Here is an 18,345-nt window from a genome sequence, read left to right on the forward strand (position 1 = left end):
TATTTTTGGAAAAATATTTTTTTCTTTTGAAATCATATGTATTGTACATATTACAGCTTTTTGTGTAATATAGTTTATTTATATATACGAAATTTTTATCTTTAATTTTATAGGAGAATTTCGTATCTACGTTTCCAAAAGAACAATAAGTGTAGTTTTACACAATTCAATTGATAGATACCAAAATTTCTAAGTACACACATCACTTAGATAAACAAAATTGTGCAAATTTGAATTACCTTGACCTGTATGACCTTTGTTATGGGAAAAATAACCATAAAAATCGGTTTTAGAAAATAAATCAGAAATTTATGTAAAATAAAAAAAAATCACAACAAAAATTTAGTTGGAGTCATTTTATTTGTCTAAATTTGCTATTTTTCTCAAAAAACTGTAATGTACACCATACAGATGATATCAAAAACAAAACAAAACAAAAATTCTGAAAAATGTAAGAGTCAACCTTTAATTTTTTTTTTTCTTGGTCGCTTTCGACCCCTTTTTCCCTTAGAAGTGGTAAAAATGTAAAGTATGGCTATTTTTTGCCTTTGAGACCTCCAAACTCGATGCACGATCATTCACGAGTGAAATATCCAAGCGCAATAATGTACGAAAAAAGATTATGGTATTCAATCACACCTACATCTTATGCTCCGATGTGATCAATAATGAAAAAGCTATACTTAGTTTCAAAAAAAAGAGGAGAGAGATCCGAAATTTCTTTTTCCGACATAATATACTATATATACGGCGATATAACTTATTTTTTTAAATATGCGTGTCAATCAGGGTGTATACGTAGAAGCGGGTAGGAATGGTGTCATTCTATATGCTATATTCTTCAGGTTTTTTTTGAAAATTCAGTCTATTGCAAAAATGCGTTGGAGTAGTGAGAATCAAGGTTTGCAGTCGAACGTAAATATTGCCAAAAAGGATTTGACATAATTTTTTCGAAATTAAACTAATTGTCACTTAGCTCTAGTGTCATTCCATGTCAAATCGACAAAAAAAAAAAAATGTTACCTGACCTTCCCAGACTTAGCTGATTTTTGGCACACAATCTCATACTCATAATTAAAATAAGTTTGAAAAATATCAAGACTTAATTTAGAGTTGTTCATGAGATATAGATAGACGTCCCAGTGCCATTTTGGGCCAAATTATTTTTGTATATTTTTTATCCACAAGAGCTTACCTTTTGAAATGTTGACTGTATTTTTGTCTTGAGCGTATTATAATCTATCCAAATTCCATTTATAGTAATTAATTGGGGCCTAAACTCGGATTTAGTGCACCTAAGCGGCCCAAACAGAGTGATGCTCGATTTTGTCTTTTTTCACAAAAACACTAACATCAACACACCCGAACCACTGTTACAACTGTATGTCCAAAATGGCGGAAACTTTGTTGAATAACTCCCAATTGATGCTGGATACATGTGAATAGCTTTTATTTAAAAGTGTTTTCATCTTCAAATTGAGGTGGGAAACTTTTCTGGCCACCCTTGTATATACATTTTATTTTGGATCAGAAAATAATATAAACAAAATATTTTTTTATGCGATTTTTTTTATTTACTCAGAAGAAGTATCTTTTTAAATTTATGGCTTCCTCGAAATTAACAAAAGTTTATTTTTCCAACAAAAAAGCCATCCTATCGTGATTAATTAAAGTTATACAATCAAACCATACATATATTTTTTTTTTTTCCATCTGAAAGAAAATAAGCGAAGGATTGAATTAATAGCAGTTTATATTTTGTATTATATAATTTTTTTTTGCGGATGTCAATTAATTTATAGTTACCATAGACAGATTAACCCATTGTGTGTATTTTATTTACATAAAAAATTAGTTGTAACATAATGAAAAAGGGTTTTTCCAAATTAATATTATACAATTACACTATACAACAATATCCAGGTCTTGGAACGCTCACGAGCTAAAACCCACATTTATGATCGTTATTTAAGCCATAAAAACCGAATATGATTGCTAAATTTCAATTGTAGTAGGGTTGGACTTTGAAGTCTTTACGTACAAATTAAATATAATTAAATAAGTTATTTGACAGATTGTCAGAAGTAATGAATATTTTAGAGTCAGAAAAATTTCAGAAATTAAATATATAGAAAAGTCAATAGCATCTAATAAATAAATACTAATGAAAAACATTGGATACTAAACATATTTAAATTTCGCTTAATTTTCCTCCTGCTTGTAAACTTTTAATTACTTGAATTTTCACCTATTTAATTATTTCATTTCAAAATATCTCTTTGAATCGAAATTATAGTGAAAAAACGGGATTTTCAAAAAAGAAAAAAAATGCCTTAAAGGACACCAAAGAGAGAAGTGAATTGATACAAGAATGGACACTCGGTAGAGCACAAAACCTCCACCTAAAATCAAATTAAGTTATTTATATTAATTTGTTCCAAAATTATGGTCGATCTATGACCATATAACAAATGGGCTAAAAAGTTCTGGGCTTAACAGAGAAAAAATGTTTTTTTCTTACTTTCAAAATTGGCTTTTTTTAAATAATTATTTCTTTTTTTTTTCATTTTATGTATCCATTGTCCTTTTAACACTTTTTAGGTCATTGCTTAGCTTAAACAGTTATTTTTTCATCAAGTTGCAGTGTAAAATTAAAACAAGAATTTTTTTTTGGATCCATTGTTTTGAAAATAACAAAAGTAGCGTAACACTTTTTGCGTAATCCTGTCGACTAATAAAGAAACAGAGGCAAAACATAATCTTTGTTGTTCAACTTTGATGGGTTCAAAGTATTATATTTGTAACTTAATTGTACATAATGATATTTTTTTCAAATTTAGATATAATTGGATTTTACATAAAATCTCTTGAATGAATATTTGTAAAAATGAGAATATTCTTTTACTTTTTACAGTGACGCTTTACATTGCGTATAAAATATTTTCAGTTAATAGAGCATTTTCACTGAAGTAACTAATTCTATCATAATTAAGAGTTAGACCATCTTGGACGCTCAAATTGATATATATATTAAACACATTTCTTATAAATATTTATACAACTTCATCAAATGGCTTTAAAAACAACTTAATAAGACTTAACTAACATCTTATTCGAATACAGTGCATAATCCTTTTTTACTTATGTTATTTGGAAACGAAGCGACAGGGTGTGGTTCCATCTTGACGCAAAACAATACAACTCTAAGAATGTTATTTAATATAAAGTAAAGATTTAAGATACTCACATACACAATAACAAAACAGCGTACGAGTATATCCCCTATGACCAAACAGTTTGAGGATTTCTTGACTACTTGACTCATTCATAGAGATGATTTATACTTTGTTGGTTGACTCAGTTACCCAGACAGAGAATATGTTGCTGAATGATCCGGTCACCCAAATTCTGTAGTTGCTCCCAAAAACATATCAAAAGTTGACAAAATGGTTTTTTTCTGATTGTACAATGAATGTGCACAAGATAGCGGACATGCTAAATATATCAAATGGAAGTATGTCTACTATTTTGAATGAAAAATTGTGTATGAACAAGGTATTCTCAATGTTTGCTCACAACCGACTAAAAACTGCAACGTGTCGAGAACTCGGAGCTGTTTCGTTGCAATAAACAAGATTTCTTGCGTTGGTATGTCACTAAGTCCAATTGTCAGTCCGCTGAATGGAAACAAACCTGTGCGAGTAGATTGAAGTGACCAAAAACGCAGCAGTCGGCTGGTAAGGTCATGGCATCGATTTTTGGGATTCGTGTGGAATAATATTCATCGATTATCAGCCAAAAAGGTAAAACCATCAACAGAGAATATTATATATCGTTGTTGAAGAGGACAATGGCAAAATTGCACGAGTTATGCATTGAATTGCTTCCCCACCCATCATATAGTCCAGATTTGGCCTCCAGCGATGACTGGTTGTTTGCTAACCTTAAAAGAAAGACATGCGGAAAGAGATTTTACTCGGATGAAGCAGTCATTTAAAGCAAGTCTATCTATCTATAAAAAAGATTTGGAGAATTTAGTGGATCGTTAGAACAGTTGTATCCTACTTGAAGGAGACTATGTTGATAAATCAAGTTTAATTTTGCTAAAATATTGAGTCTTCCTTTTTTGCCTTGGATTTTATTAAACGATGTGTTACACACTTCTCCGAGGCGCCTCAAATTGCAAATTCCAGGAGGTTGAGGTCTGGGCTGGGAGAGGGCCAGATGGAGGCTGCTAGAAGTCAGCCATATAAGGATTGATTCTTCTTGACTGTATGGGTTAGTATATACCATTCCCATACTTAATTAACTTCTGGTTGTTGTAGGTAGTCTGGATGGAGATGCCAACAGTCTCTGCAGATTTCTCAGTACTGACACCTAGGCGAAGGAGATCGCACACGCGTTCCTTTTTTTGTTGTTGCTACGATATTTTTACACTAAGAAACAACATGGAATAAAGAGAGAACTGTTGTTGTTTTTTTTCTTGTTTTTTTAAAGTTGTCGTTTGGTTGCGTAATGCAACCTATTAATTAAAGATAACAGAGATAAAATCGTAATTAAATGCTACTTCAAATTTTGGGTATGATAAATTAGATTTTACATTCACGAAACTTACTTCCGTGCCATTTTTTCTCCACCAAACAAGACATTTTTTAAATCACATAACTTCTTTCAGGGGTGTCCGTAACAAAGGAGAGAAGTTGATGTACAATTTTCTAGTTAATTTTGTTACAGAAGAAAGAAAAGGATATTCTTGTTAGTTTAAGTTATACCACATTTTTCAAAGAAATTTCACAAAAACTGGACATGTTATTATTGAATAGGATGTGTAGTTTAATTTAAATGGATATTTAATAAAAGTTAATACATTTGTGAAGCCGATATAGCTTCTCAAAGATAGCAAAAGATGAATTTGTATTATAGGAAATAATACATATTGAAACTTGTATGATTAAGTTCTTAACCAGCTTATCTGAAATGAAGTTCTTACTTTATAATATCATTGGATTGTTCAACTAACCAAGAGATAACTCATTAAAAATATTCGATTAGAATAGATATAATATAAAATTGTTGTATAATTAAGAAGATTAAATAATGCAAAACAATATAGAGTAATTATTGATCCGAGGGAAAATATTAAAATAAATAAAAACTATTAAAATAGAGCTCAATATTTTTTTTCAAAACGGAACATTCTTTCAAAATCCCACCACTCAACTCCACCAATAACTTTATTATTGACGTAAATACTTATTTTCATATGACGTCATTAGTTTCAAGACTCAGTTAATTCTTATTTATGATTACAGACACATTCTAGCAGATCTTTTCAAATAATTTAAACCATCCGAAAAAATATATTTAAACAACGTACAACATTATATTCATAAGGATGCATTGATGTATATATTGAACATACAAAATATGGCTGTTGAGTTGTAAGGGATCAGGAAATTAATTATTATTTTCCCTTCTTTTATATTTTTCTTTCTATTTTGTCATGGATTTAGGCGGAAAGAAAAAGGATATAATAAAATATGTATGTAAGGCTTTTAAAGGCAGTTGAGGGCTTTCGAAATACTGCTTTCCTTTACGTACAACGTTCTCCAAGACATTTTTCGAGTACTCTCTTTCCTTCCTTCTCTCACTCTCTCTGTTTATCTCCCTCTCTTTTACTTTTGAAGAGGAAGAAAGTCCCTTTCGTTATTGATTTTTCCTACATTTCTTAGAAAGGGAAGGAATGAGGGACAGTCAAGAGTAAATTGCCTCCTAGATCGTGGTAGTAGCTGTATGTAGTAAATTTGAAAAAAAAATATTCTTTCATTGTGTAAGATGGCGCTCCCATTTCCGTTGACTTGAAGAAGAAGAAGAAACTGTGGAGAAGAGAAAATTAAGAAGTATAGCAGAAGAAGAAGGAATAACAGATATTGCCCTTCTTGAGGAGGCCGTAAAAAAGAGGAGTAAATCAGCTGGATTCAAGGAGCAACCGCCCAGTTTGAATTGTTGTTTGAGAATGGACAGAGCCCTATTGTTTTTTGCAACACGGTCATAGAATCATAAAACCTTTTTAGTATTCGTTGTAATCGTAGCCATCATCATCATGGATCTTCCATCGCCTCTCACCCATGGACATCCCTACCTCTGACCAGTCTACCTTATAAAACACTACATTCCATTACACTTCTTCAAATAATGTAAATCTCTTCGAATATTTGTCAAAAAGAAGGCTTATAAAATAAAATATTTGGCAGAATCAACCCACTAATACTCATATTAGGAGTCATAGCGAGAAAAAATCGGCTTGACAGGAGTTGCAAGTGTGTGCCCCGTCTTGATGTGATTTTCTTTCCTTCACGGATTCATGTGTTTGTGAGTGTGTGCGTGACCATTGTACGTGTGTCCGTGACGGATAAACTCAGCTCAATATAATAAATACCTTAACTACAAATTTACAAGCACCATCAAATCTTAAGATTTCGGGGAGACAGAAGATGTCAAAGGAAAACACAGCCCCGTCCTCTGGGTCCCATGAGGCTCATCAGTATGTGGGGCCTTATCGTCTTGAAAAAACCCTTGGGAAAGGACAAACTGGTAAGAAAATAAATCACTTTAATTTATAATTTATATGGCTTCCTTGTGGGATGCATATAGATGGAGCCACGAGGATTTAAAGGATCTATGTAAGAGATCAGATAAAAAAGAAACCATTATTTTCTAATTTAGAATTCAATTCTCAAATTTATTTTTCTATTATGTTTGTTCACATGTCCGCAACGTTTACATTGTTTGTTTGTTTTTGACATATAAACACAATGTATGTTGACAATATTAGCCATTTTGCATTGTTAGTTTGTTTTTTAGATAAAAAGGTTGGACGTCTTTTGGTGTGATCTACGATATTCTACTATTGAAAAATGTAGGGAAAAATCAGTTTTGTGGATTTTTTTTTTTAAATTATAGAATAACTTTTTATCTGAAAAACAAACCAACAATGCAAAATGTCTTATATTGTCAACATACATTGTGAAGTATTGGTGCTAATTGGTAGCATATTGCACATGGTAAAACAAAAGCAGAAAATCATCGCTTAGCTCTCGTGACGTTACATTAGATTAGCTGCAAGAAACTGTGATGCAGGGAGGTAGAAATAAACAAGGACACAGACAATAAATACTTCGATGTCCATCCTCAATTCTACTCTGAGTCCTCCAACAAGTACTTATACTTCTGCAACCAATCCTCAAGATTACTCTCCATCTTTTATGGGAACACGCAAATGTTCAATCTGGTTTCGTATTTGAGGGTGGTCTGAAAAGTTTCCAACCTCAGCATGAAGATGATGGCAGTACTAGTAAATACAAGCTAGTCATATCTATGTAATATTTAATAGCAGTTATTCACCAAAGTGTGACCTTATGGATGCGCATTTGTTATGTAGCAGTCGTTTGAGTGAGTTGATGTTGACATTTTTGTGATTTTTTTGAATTTATATTTTAAATAAGTCTTCTTGTAACTCTACACACTTCTCCCAGTAAAGTTGCAGACGGAATGGGCAAATAGGTAGGAGCATCCCTGGGAGAAGTGTCTAGAGCTACAAGGAGACTATTTTTCCACAAAAACACTCACATAAACCGACTCAAACGACTCTTACATAACAACAGCACTTTCAAAATGGCTGAAACTTAATTGAGTAACTTTCAACAGATGCTAAATAGATGTGAATAGCTTTATTTGCGAGTTTTTTTCGATCTTCACGTCGAGGTCAGAAGCTTATGAGACCAATGATAACTAAAAGGATGTTCACACATCAGGAATTAAATAATAATGATAGCGTCTTATATAAAAATCACCTTGTAGGTTTCCAAGTCTAAACAAAAAGGGTCTAGCTAGAAAATGCAAGCGATTGCAATCATTGGGGATTCAGTTGCAACGTGGCTCTCTTTTTTTTTTTTTTTTTTCAATTTCATAGAGAGAGAGAGACAAGTGAAGTACCTTTTGTCTCGTTAATAAAATTTAATGAAAACTATTTGCTTTCCATTTTATTTTCCATTTTTTAAAAGAAGGTAATTTATCTTCATAAAAACAAAAGACTATGTCAATTCATTAAGTATAAGAATAATACGTGGAGTTATAAATAGGAGTAGATACACATGTGTAAAGATCAATAATTAAGGATCCTCACCCTACAGGAGAAACTCACAGTACGAACATGACATCAAAAGATACCTAGAAAAACTTAACAATTGATTAATATATATCCATTATTATTTGCGTTCAATTTATATATTAACAAACGTAAATACAAGTAATCCCTGAATGACATTTGATAAAATCCTTAATTCATCTTCTTTTCTTTTTTTTTTCTTTTTGTTGACTTGTGTTGACAACAACAATTATAATTATACATTTTTATACTAGGGGTGGGTAGTAGATCTGAGGGCTGCCATCATTATATTTGTTTTGCAATAACAGCTGCATATAAGTATATCATATTGTGAATGTTTCAACTGGTGTTAAAAATATGCGATGCCAAAACTAATAGTGTCACATAATTTATACAAAATATATCGTTACAAAGATTTAATTATTCGTTAAATGAAGTGGTTTTATGAAAAAAAGTTCTAGTGAATTAGCTCAAAAATAATCTTAAGCAAAAATCAAAGCAGGAACAAAAATGTTGACTTATTTTTTAAATTATCATAAGTGTCATATATAAAAGGGACATATTTCGCTTAAAAATATGCTTTATATTCCAATTTCTGAGTTGAAGTGAGATACTCAAGAATAGTGAGACTATAGTTTAAAATCTTGATTTGATTTATAGGACTGTAGGTGAGACCGATATAGTATTTCTAATAAAAAATTTCAATTTATATTTTATTTATATATTTGTGTTGATGATTTTTTGCTACATCAAGTGGAATTTGCATTGTCGCCCCAAAAAGAAAGAATCAAAATAATCCTTGTTGATAGAAATTGACGAGAATTATGAGTTCAAAATTACAAATGCATATAATCAAGACTCTATCATGTAAAAAAAAACAACGTTCAAGCTTGTTTCTGTTTTGACGTGTACCATATACCTATTCTTTTTTTTCCAAATAAGTAAAAGGGGGAGAAGAATTATCGAGGTTTGTGGAGTAGATATGCTTTTGTATATTATGGTTGAATGTCTGTTTGTTTATTTGTGTGTTTGTTTGTTAATCACCCTTCCTTTTTCCTCCCTCATAGGGTTGGTTGTTATTTCTTCACGAAACAAGGGGGGAAGTAGACGAAAAAAATATATATTTTTATAAGTAGGGAAAAAGAGAGCTTTTATTATATGTATGTATACAAGAGAGAAAGAAGACAAAACGTTGAAGAGGGGGGGAGGAGAAAAAGTGAAAGCTACCAATATCGAACAACGCCTATTTTCTATGTATATTGTAATTATGCTCTGAAGGAAAGGGTAAAAGCTCAAAAAAGGATAAATAATCATGCCAATGTTCATCAATGGCTTCAGTTTTAATCTGATGATTTGAATGAAATAATGCTTCACATAATAAAAATTTGTATGGCTTGCATACATATATTAGATTGTATCGTTATGACAAAAGTACGGAGCTTGCTATTGTAGGATTTTTTTTTTTAATTTTACAGTTAATTCATCTCATCAAGAAAATAAACTTTCTTTGTATGAAAAAAAGATTTTACATGAACGTGTTTTGTATTGAAAATCTGTAAATTATTGTATAAAAACTATTTTTGCATGTTGCTCTTTTAAAATTATAGAGTTGAATCGAGATACAGTATGAATTAAAGTATTGTAGATCCGATATATTTTTTTCAACAATATATATACAATACCTATTGCTCTAATTTGCCTCACATTCTGAGTATTTTATTCCTGAGGATGTTGCAAAATATACTAGATTCTGTGCATATACTTTTCAAATGTTATGTTTCAAAATATTTATTACTTGAATTTTGTTTTCAATACCAAATATCCACCATAATATTATTAAATATATCTACTTCCATAGTGTATTTATGCCAGGCAAGAAACACCATTGTACCTATTTATCATTTTGGACAACAAAAACTATTTTTACATTCTTAAAAGTACAACAAACAATACACAATATAGTTTTAATGTATATATACCTATATACAGTGTGCGACAACAAATAAATAATAAATTTGACATAATTATAGTTTTCAAAAAACCATGTAATACATTGGAACCCCGAGAGAAGTCGATTTCAGAATCGAAATCATAACTATCAACGTATTAATCCGCATTCTACAACCATCAACAATACACTTATATGTTTATTTATGACCATTGGTCTTGTTTGATCCCAATTTTGTTTATTTTTTTATATCAGGGTCTTGCCATTTTCCATCAAACTCTGCATATGATCAGGGTTGAAGGTTCTTGGTTTCTACTATATATTATTCAAATTTCCTTCATTCCTATCCAAAGGTTTTTTTCCACAAAATTAAATGTTTTTTAAAGAATTTATTTTATTATTTTTGCATATCAAAGGAGCTTAATTCGAAGGACATTAACTCCTACAACATAACTAACAAAAGAACTCTCAACTCATACCATTTTATTTTTATACGTAATAAGATAACCAATCTAACTAACTGAAGACCTCAAATGGTAAATTAAAAATATGTGCAGCTTGTAACTTGAATGGCTTCAATCTTATTAAAAAATAAAAGTACTTTGATAAAGCTTTGATTTAGTAAAAACAAAGAGCTTTCTAATTTCCCTCCATCCAAAAATCTAATGTATTTAAATCTCTTGAAAAGAATCAATGGATCAAAAAATAAATGACAATAACTTGAGTCATATATACTTTTGATAGATAAAGGATGGATCATCAATCACTTGGAAATTGTGAAATTTTGATGACGACATTACTTTGATTAATGACTTTTGTGGTATGAGACAAAAAATTATTTTTAAATCATAACAAATACGAATAAGAAAAATTTGTACTTATATCCGGATTGTAAAAGAAAACCCAACATCTGCAAACGGTGCAATGTCGTTCTACTCTGCCAAACAATGTATTTAATTTAAAGTCAAGATAATGTATGTTGCATTTTTTTACAAATATAATGGGTATTTTTTTTTTTTTGAAAATGAAATAAAATGCGCCAAAAAAGTATTGAACCTCTTTTGAAATAATATTTTTTCATAAGTACACAAATTATTTATAAATTTATGACATTTCTTCTGCCTCAAAAAACTAAGAAATAAAGAAAAATTGTTTATACATTTTCTTTTAAAAAAAACATAAATTAAGTTTCTATGAGACACTACTCAATAGTTGTCAGGCTGTTTTTGAAGATGAAGATAAATTTGATAAATTTTTATAGATATTTCAATATTCATTTGTAACATAATGTTATTGGCATAATATATACTCCTACATATACATATATTTATAATATAAAATTGAATTTCAATAACCTAGGGTTTCTTTTATATATTTTGAAAATCATTTTTTGTGCAGGGATAACTTTTTTCTCTTGAAAAAACAAACAAAAGTTATATGTAAAATTGAATCATGAAATATTTTGTCGGTACAGGATTCAAATTGAGATTATCTTATCGAATTTTGCTCCTTTTGTTGATTTCAATCGTTAAATAATGTAAAGAAAAGAAAAGGGTCGAAATCCCGCTAAGCGTATTTTTTTAACCCAACGTTCGTCAATATATTTTCTTACGCGATCAGTGTACGTAATATGAAAGAAACCCCCAAAAATAAAACGTATTTAATTACATAATTAACAGTTTAACAATTATAATAATTCATCTAAATTATGTAACATTTTTTGAAATGTTACATCTATTTTCCACACATAAATATCAATAAAAATACTAAAAATATTTATATGAATATTAAGTATTAAGAAAAAATAAATCTTTATTTGGGGGTTTAAAAAAGATTTAATTTGTTATTCTATTAGTTAAAAAAATACATTTTTATCTTTGATAAAAATGTCTATAAAAAATCATTTATTTATGGAAATTTCGGGAATCAAATAATTAACCATCAGTTTCAGATGAAGTTGCGTGTTTTACATAAGATAATAGTTACAATCTTACATTTTTGTAGCTACTATAATACACCTCAGTCTTCATATTAAAAGAAAGAATAATCTAAGAAATAATAAAAAAAAACATATGAACGACTTTTAAGCAATACAGTTAATTATATTCAATAAAGATCGATTAAAAATTGCTAAATATACGAATTAATATGAAGCAAGGCATATTTAAGATAAATAAAGTATTGATTATAATCAGATTTAATGTTTCAGGAGCATACTGAAAAGTATTGTTGATAAAATGTAGATTCAAAAGAATAACAATTATTTTTTATAAATCTTGGGGTGTACAATATCCCAGTTTGCTAACAGAGGGTTAAAATTATGTTGTTAATAAGTAAATTATTCCTATCTATTATAAAAATTCAATCATATTAGCCAAAAAATATTTTCCATTCACTAAGAACCTAAACTTTCATAAATAAAAAGACAAATTTGGGCAAAAACTGGAGGTAGTCCTGTAAAGTTTTGGGACAATATGTTTATGTTCCGGCAAACGTAGAACTATTATACTAATTCATAAATACAGCGGTTTTGAATCACAAATAGTCAATAACGCAAGTATACATGGTATTTCTGTTTATTTTAATAAGCGATTCAAGTGGAAGGCAACGAGCACTATCTCCATCAGCTGATATGTAATTCCTCGGATATACTATATTTTTGGGGCATTATAATGGTTGAGTTTTTTTCCTCAACAAGATTTTAATCCATGTGGAATCTAAAGCTGTATTTAATTGGATCTAGAAGGAGGACAAAACCTTAAAAAAAAACAATCCTTTCCAAACCTATTATAATTATTATTTCATTCTAGAAGAGAGAAAATATAAGTATAATGTAGTCATGTGTGTGCTCATGAATGATTGAGAGTAATATTGAAGATTTCTTAGGGATTTACAATTGTAAGTCCTAGTTGGACTCAGAGTAGAACTGAGGATCAATATCAGAGTAATTCCTGTCTAAATACAGAGCGGGATTGTCTTTATTTTCTTAATCTCAGAGCTGCTTCTGCAGCTTATCTAATAAAATATAATTAAAGCCAAGCTACTCTCCTTCCCAATATTCTTCAAATTGTGGAAGTTACCGTAGCATAATGTCAGGTCATAATTTAAATAACTCTAGTCATATTCTATCAAAGATAGGTTTGTACAAAAATAGAATCAAAAAGAGACACTTTTCCTCTACTTTTCTTCTTTTCTGCAATTATTCTACTATAAAATTGTTTGTTTGTGATAATGGCAAAAAAAAGAACAGAGAAACAAACAAAATTGATATTTTTATGTATCAACAACGAACCAATTTTTATTGATATATTTTGTCATTTGTTGTTTTAGAAAGCAAATGATTGATTTAAAAGATATATTCGTTCAAATAGTTTTAAAGTGAATAAAATCAGGTATATTTAGATAATGGTTAAAAATCTGACAAAAGAGCTATTCTCAGTCTGTGACACGAAGTGATGCTATAAAAAGTATAATATCACTACGAAATAACAAAGTATCAAGTTTTTTCCTCATTTTTCCTTGTATAAGAACTAAGTTAAACAGTTAAAATACATGTATGTACATTACATAGAAATTGCTGAAATCCCGGCAAGCGATATTTTTTATAAAAATATATGATGCTATTCTGCAAAATAATATGCATTTTATTAATTAAAATTCAAACATTATTAGCAGATATGTCGTCTCTCAGAGTGGCCATATTTTGTATGACATTCACTCGGGCGGGATTTTGACGATCAGCAATTTTAACATTCATATATTAATACAACATGCCAACTGACATTATTTTAGAGTTCTCATCGCTCACCAAGAAGATCTATTTTTCACATTTCCAATGATGATCTTGCTTTTGTGATATATAAAAATTATTTTTGGCAGAGTTCCAATGACTGCTATAAATTGGATTTGATATTTCTATATATATGAATGTTATATGTATAGTTCAAATGAGTTAAGGGCTCTTAAAAAACCATTGAAGGTTTGTAAAATCCATATTTATGCACTTATGGTAAGTAGTAGTGTTGGAAGAATAGCAATGTTCTGGTTCCGGTATTAAAATTGGTATCGATATTTTGATACTTTTTCTATTTAAAAAAAACATTTCGTTCGAAGCAATTCAGTAGCATTTAAAAAGGCAAGCACAAAAATCTTAGTTCAAGGTAAACGCCTAGCTCAAAAGTTTGGACAATAATGTTTTTGATGGGTTTCAATATATATTAAGTACTTAAATGTGCACCCACCCCGTACGACAATAGTATGCCAGTACATTGAACAAGACTATGTTATATAGGTAAATGAGGAGAGCAACACATAAAATTTACTATATATTTTGTTGCCAGCGATCGATTTAAATATGGGACTTTTTTGTTGTCGTTGTTGAATTATGCAGATATTTTCATATCTGCCCTCATCTAACTAAAAATTTACTAAGAGCTATTTTTTTATCAGCAGACGATTATTCTGCTTATTTTCCTCTTATCAGAGTTTTGATCGTTGCTTGGTTGAATTCGAATTAGGTCTTATTGGTAAGGCCCTCTGAAAAATTACCAACCATTAATTTCATAGCTGTGCATAACTACTTCCAACTGATATGAGGACGTAACGTAATTTACCAATAACAGCCTTTATAACTATATTTTGTTGAAATAACAAATTTTTATTTTACTTTTTTTACTATTTGTTAGTATACTATTGTTTTTTCTTGTTGTTTTTTAGATAACGTAGATACTTATATATTTGGTGCGTCAACATAAAAACAATCTAGAACAAAAATAAGAAAAATCCTATTTATCAATACATCCCAATATTTAATCGACATATTTGAGTGAGACATAGTATCATTCTTCAAATTTATGGGATGAGTTACGATGTTTCAGATTTTTATCCATACTTTACAACCATTATTTGATTTAAGAAAATTACCTTGCAAATTTAATCTGTCTATTTGTCATTATTGACAGTTATGACAATCACATTCACTGGAATTTGTGACACACACCTAAAGGGTGAATAAAAACCATTATTTCATAGGAATTGACGATAATTCGTCGTAGAATAAAAATCTAATCCAGATTTAATTTTGAGAAAAATCATCCAAGCTTATTTGTGTTTACGACCCACATATGTAAAAATATTTATGGATCAGCTTTTATGTTTTAATGTTAATGTACTGTTTTCTAGTAATGTATTTTTTTTTAGAAGATTCTATTCTAGGATTAATCTCCTTTTCGTTAAAACTTTGTTGTTAAGACACTTGAATAACTTGAGGGATTCTTGATTGTTGTCCAATCTTTTGTAAGGATCCTTGAGCGGTTCCATAGGCTTATAGATCTTTATTGTATGATCATTTATATCTACATCTCTTTAAAGGATATTCATGTCACGTTCATCTAAAAGCCTTTCTTTTTCGACATAAGTACGTACATAGATATATAGATATTCTTTCATATCAAACTAATCCAAAGTCTCCATTTGGCTCTTTTTAAACTTATATATATATATATATTCATAATATATTATGGATCTTCTTTTGTTTGTCACTTGATGGGTTCGTCAAATAACTGGGGAAAGTTGGGGTTTTTTTTCCTCATTGATTTTATCAGAGGTAAGGAAAAAGTCCTTATCGTTCAAGTCCAGGTAGAGTCCCAAATATTAGCCAATTTTGTACCCCATATAAGTTTATGTCTATTTTTATCAACAAATATCTAGGTATATTTATACCAAATTATGGATCATATTTGTCAGCTTTCTTTCCGCTGAGAAAGGATTGAGAGATTTCTATACAACAAAGATCTCAGAGTGAAAGACAGTTATCGTACTTTTTCGACATTGAGTATCCCTTTTTAATTTGGTTGTTAAAAAGGCATGCATATTGAGTGATTGATTAGCAAATTAAATCAAGTAGATTTTGTACAATTTAAAAGAACAATTTCATTTCTATGCAAGTAGAAATTTTTGTTTATATTTAAAGGAAGTATACTTTTTTAAATGTTCTTATTAATACTCTAAGTTATTTCTATAATTTGGCCATGGTTACAAATACTAATTTAATTACGAGTAGTAGAAAAGAAGGGAAACTCATATCTTGCGACATCCATCTATGACTCAATTTTCTTTTCTTTCTCTTTTTAAAATAGAGTTTTTTTTCGTCAAATGATTTAGAAAGCAATTTTATTATCGATTCTCTTTATTTTATCTATAATTGGATTTATAAAGGAATTTATTTTCTTATAAGAAATTTTTCATAATAATAATAATCTATAAAGGCCTGAGCCCCAATATTTTTATTCAGTAGTAGAATTTATCGCCCTATTAATGGTGGATCATCCATAATCAACCCCCAAAAAAAAAAAAAAAGCCTTCGAGATTATCAGTGTTTAATCGGTCCTTATTTAGGTCCTAAAAGGATAGGACTGGATTGGACTGGAACACAGTCCAATCCGGACCATCCAATTCAGTCCAATCCGGACCATCCAATTCAGTCCACTCGTCATCCTTCATAAAGTTAGAATTGATCCCTCGTCCAGTCATATTTTTAATATGTTCAGTGATAAAAAAACCGGTTATAGAATAATTTATATAACTATGTAAAAATATAATATATTCGTTTTATATTGCATTAAAATGAAAAAATTAATATTTTTCGCAAAATATGAGCCAAGTTCTGAATATATCTTGTACCTCGGGTTCATAAATTGTCAATATTTATGAAAAATCTCAAGAGCCAAAGGTTAAGAGCAAGTCCTAAGACTAGATTGGTTCAAATTAATAAAAATCGAAAAACTGACTTTGACAAAGCTTAAAGCCCCTCAAACAATTGTTTTGCCTTATGTATCGTCCCAAATATGATGCTATGAGTTAAAAATTGTATTCGATGTTAAATATTTGGGATTTGCTTTATGATAGAGCTTGTTTGGTATAGTTTAAGGTGTTTAAGATATGCTCAATAATTTGCTGTTTCCTCTGTTCCATCAATGATAAACAGGATATGTAATATAGTAAAATATAATACTAGTTGTTGAGCAAAAATAAGTAACATTATTGGCTAATTTAGAGGGAAATATCCTTTTTTCTTTTTAAATTAACCATAAAAATACCAACTGGGTCCATTTGACACCTTTTTTAAATATGATTGTATGGCATACCTCATCATAATTTCGTGACACTGTTTGTATCTTTATAAAAGAAATAAAGCCTAGGTTTTTTTCTTTTTCTTGAATCTAATATTAAATTCATCCCAGACATTTCATTCCCACTTTGAAGAGAGAGGACCAATGACGGGATTTACTTCTACCTTTCAAAGTATCAAAGAATAATAATAATAATAATAGGAATCAATTCCTGTTCCAAATAAAAACTAATGAGTACGTCATTTCTACCCATAAACACCGGGTCCTACTTTAACCATATCCGTCTACACTCCATCATAGGTCATGGTGGTTGTAGAAGGAGGACATTTTGAGACATAATTGTTGATATTATAATCTATTATTATTAAACACTCCTGATACTATGTAAATATTGTTCTTGATGAATTTTATTTAAATGTTACTATCAAAAATGGTCCGATTTGCTTATGTACAATCTAAATCTTTGTGATGGGGGAATAAATATGAACACAAAAAAGTTCTAATATTCATATTACAATCAAAAATATCTCGTTTGCTACTTTGTTGTAATTTAAAAGGAATTTGTTCTACGTGAGCAAAATGTATGTACATAACATATATGTATGAAACTTTAATAATGGATTTGTACATGTTACTCTTTACTGGTTGTGCTTTATTTTTAATTCTTGGTCCCAGATGGTTTTATTGGAGTTCAAATATACATATATGAAAAGTGTAATAAAAGAGAAAAGGCTTTCAAAATTGACCCATTCTTCCTTTCTATATTCTGAAATGAATATAGAGAGTTTTTTTATATTTTTCTACTAATTAATTAACTTTTTCCATTGAGAGAGAGAGACATTTTGTCATTTTAGTAATGTCTTTACAAAATTCTTATCTCTGATAATTTCATCCTACTTTTTGAAGCTCAAGTCATAAAATCTACATCAGGCATATATAAATATTACACATAAAAGGATTTTTGAAGATCAAGAGAAAAATTCCCTAACTTTAATTAATTTTAAGAGTGCTACATACATACCCTTTCATTTCCAAGCATCTTTAAGGCAAATAACAAGACGCTAGAAAAACACATACATATTAAGAAATTGTTTATTGGG

General features: G+C 29.6%; 1 protein-coding gene and 1 long non-coding RNA gene across 4 annotated transcripts in view; one reads left to right on the forward strand and one right to left on the reverse strand.

The window, feature by feature from the left end:
* Positions 1-4,417: 4,417 nt before the first annotated feature.
* Positions 4,418-18,342, reverse strand: LOC139905628 (uncharacterized). Its single transcript, XR_011780552.1, has 3 exons — positions 18,267-18,342; positions 4,616-4,715; positions 4,418-4,522 (listed from the first exon to the last, which is right to left on the reverse strand). It is a non-coding gene; the product is annotated as an uncharacterized lncRNA (long non-coding RNA).
* sff (sugar-free frosting) overlaps positions 5,731-18,345 on the forward strand; it is a 100,251-nt gene continuing 87,636 nt past the window's right edge. For all 3 annotated transcript variants that reach the window (XM_040714792.2, XM_040714793.2, XM_071889079.1), the window contains exon 1: positions 5,731-6,594. In XM_040714792.2, the coding sequence (XP_040570726.1) occupies positions 6,495-6,594 (100 nt within the window). In that variant the 5' untranslated portion in view covers positions 5,731-6,494. The remainder of the gene's footprint in view (positions 6,595-18,345) is intronic.

This window comes from Lepeophtheirus salmonis, chromosome 6 (genome assembly GCF_016086655.4).
Source record: "Lepeophtheirus salmonis chromosome 6, UVic_Lsal_1.4, whole genome shotgun sequence".
NCBI lineage: Eukaryota > Metazoa > Arthropoda > Copepoda > Siphonostomatoida > Caligidae > Lepeophtheirus > Lepeophtheirus salmonis.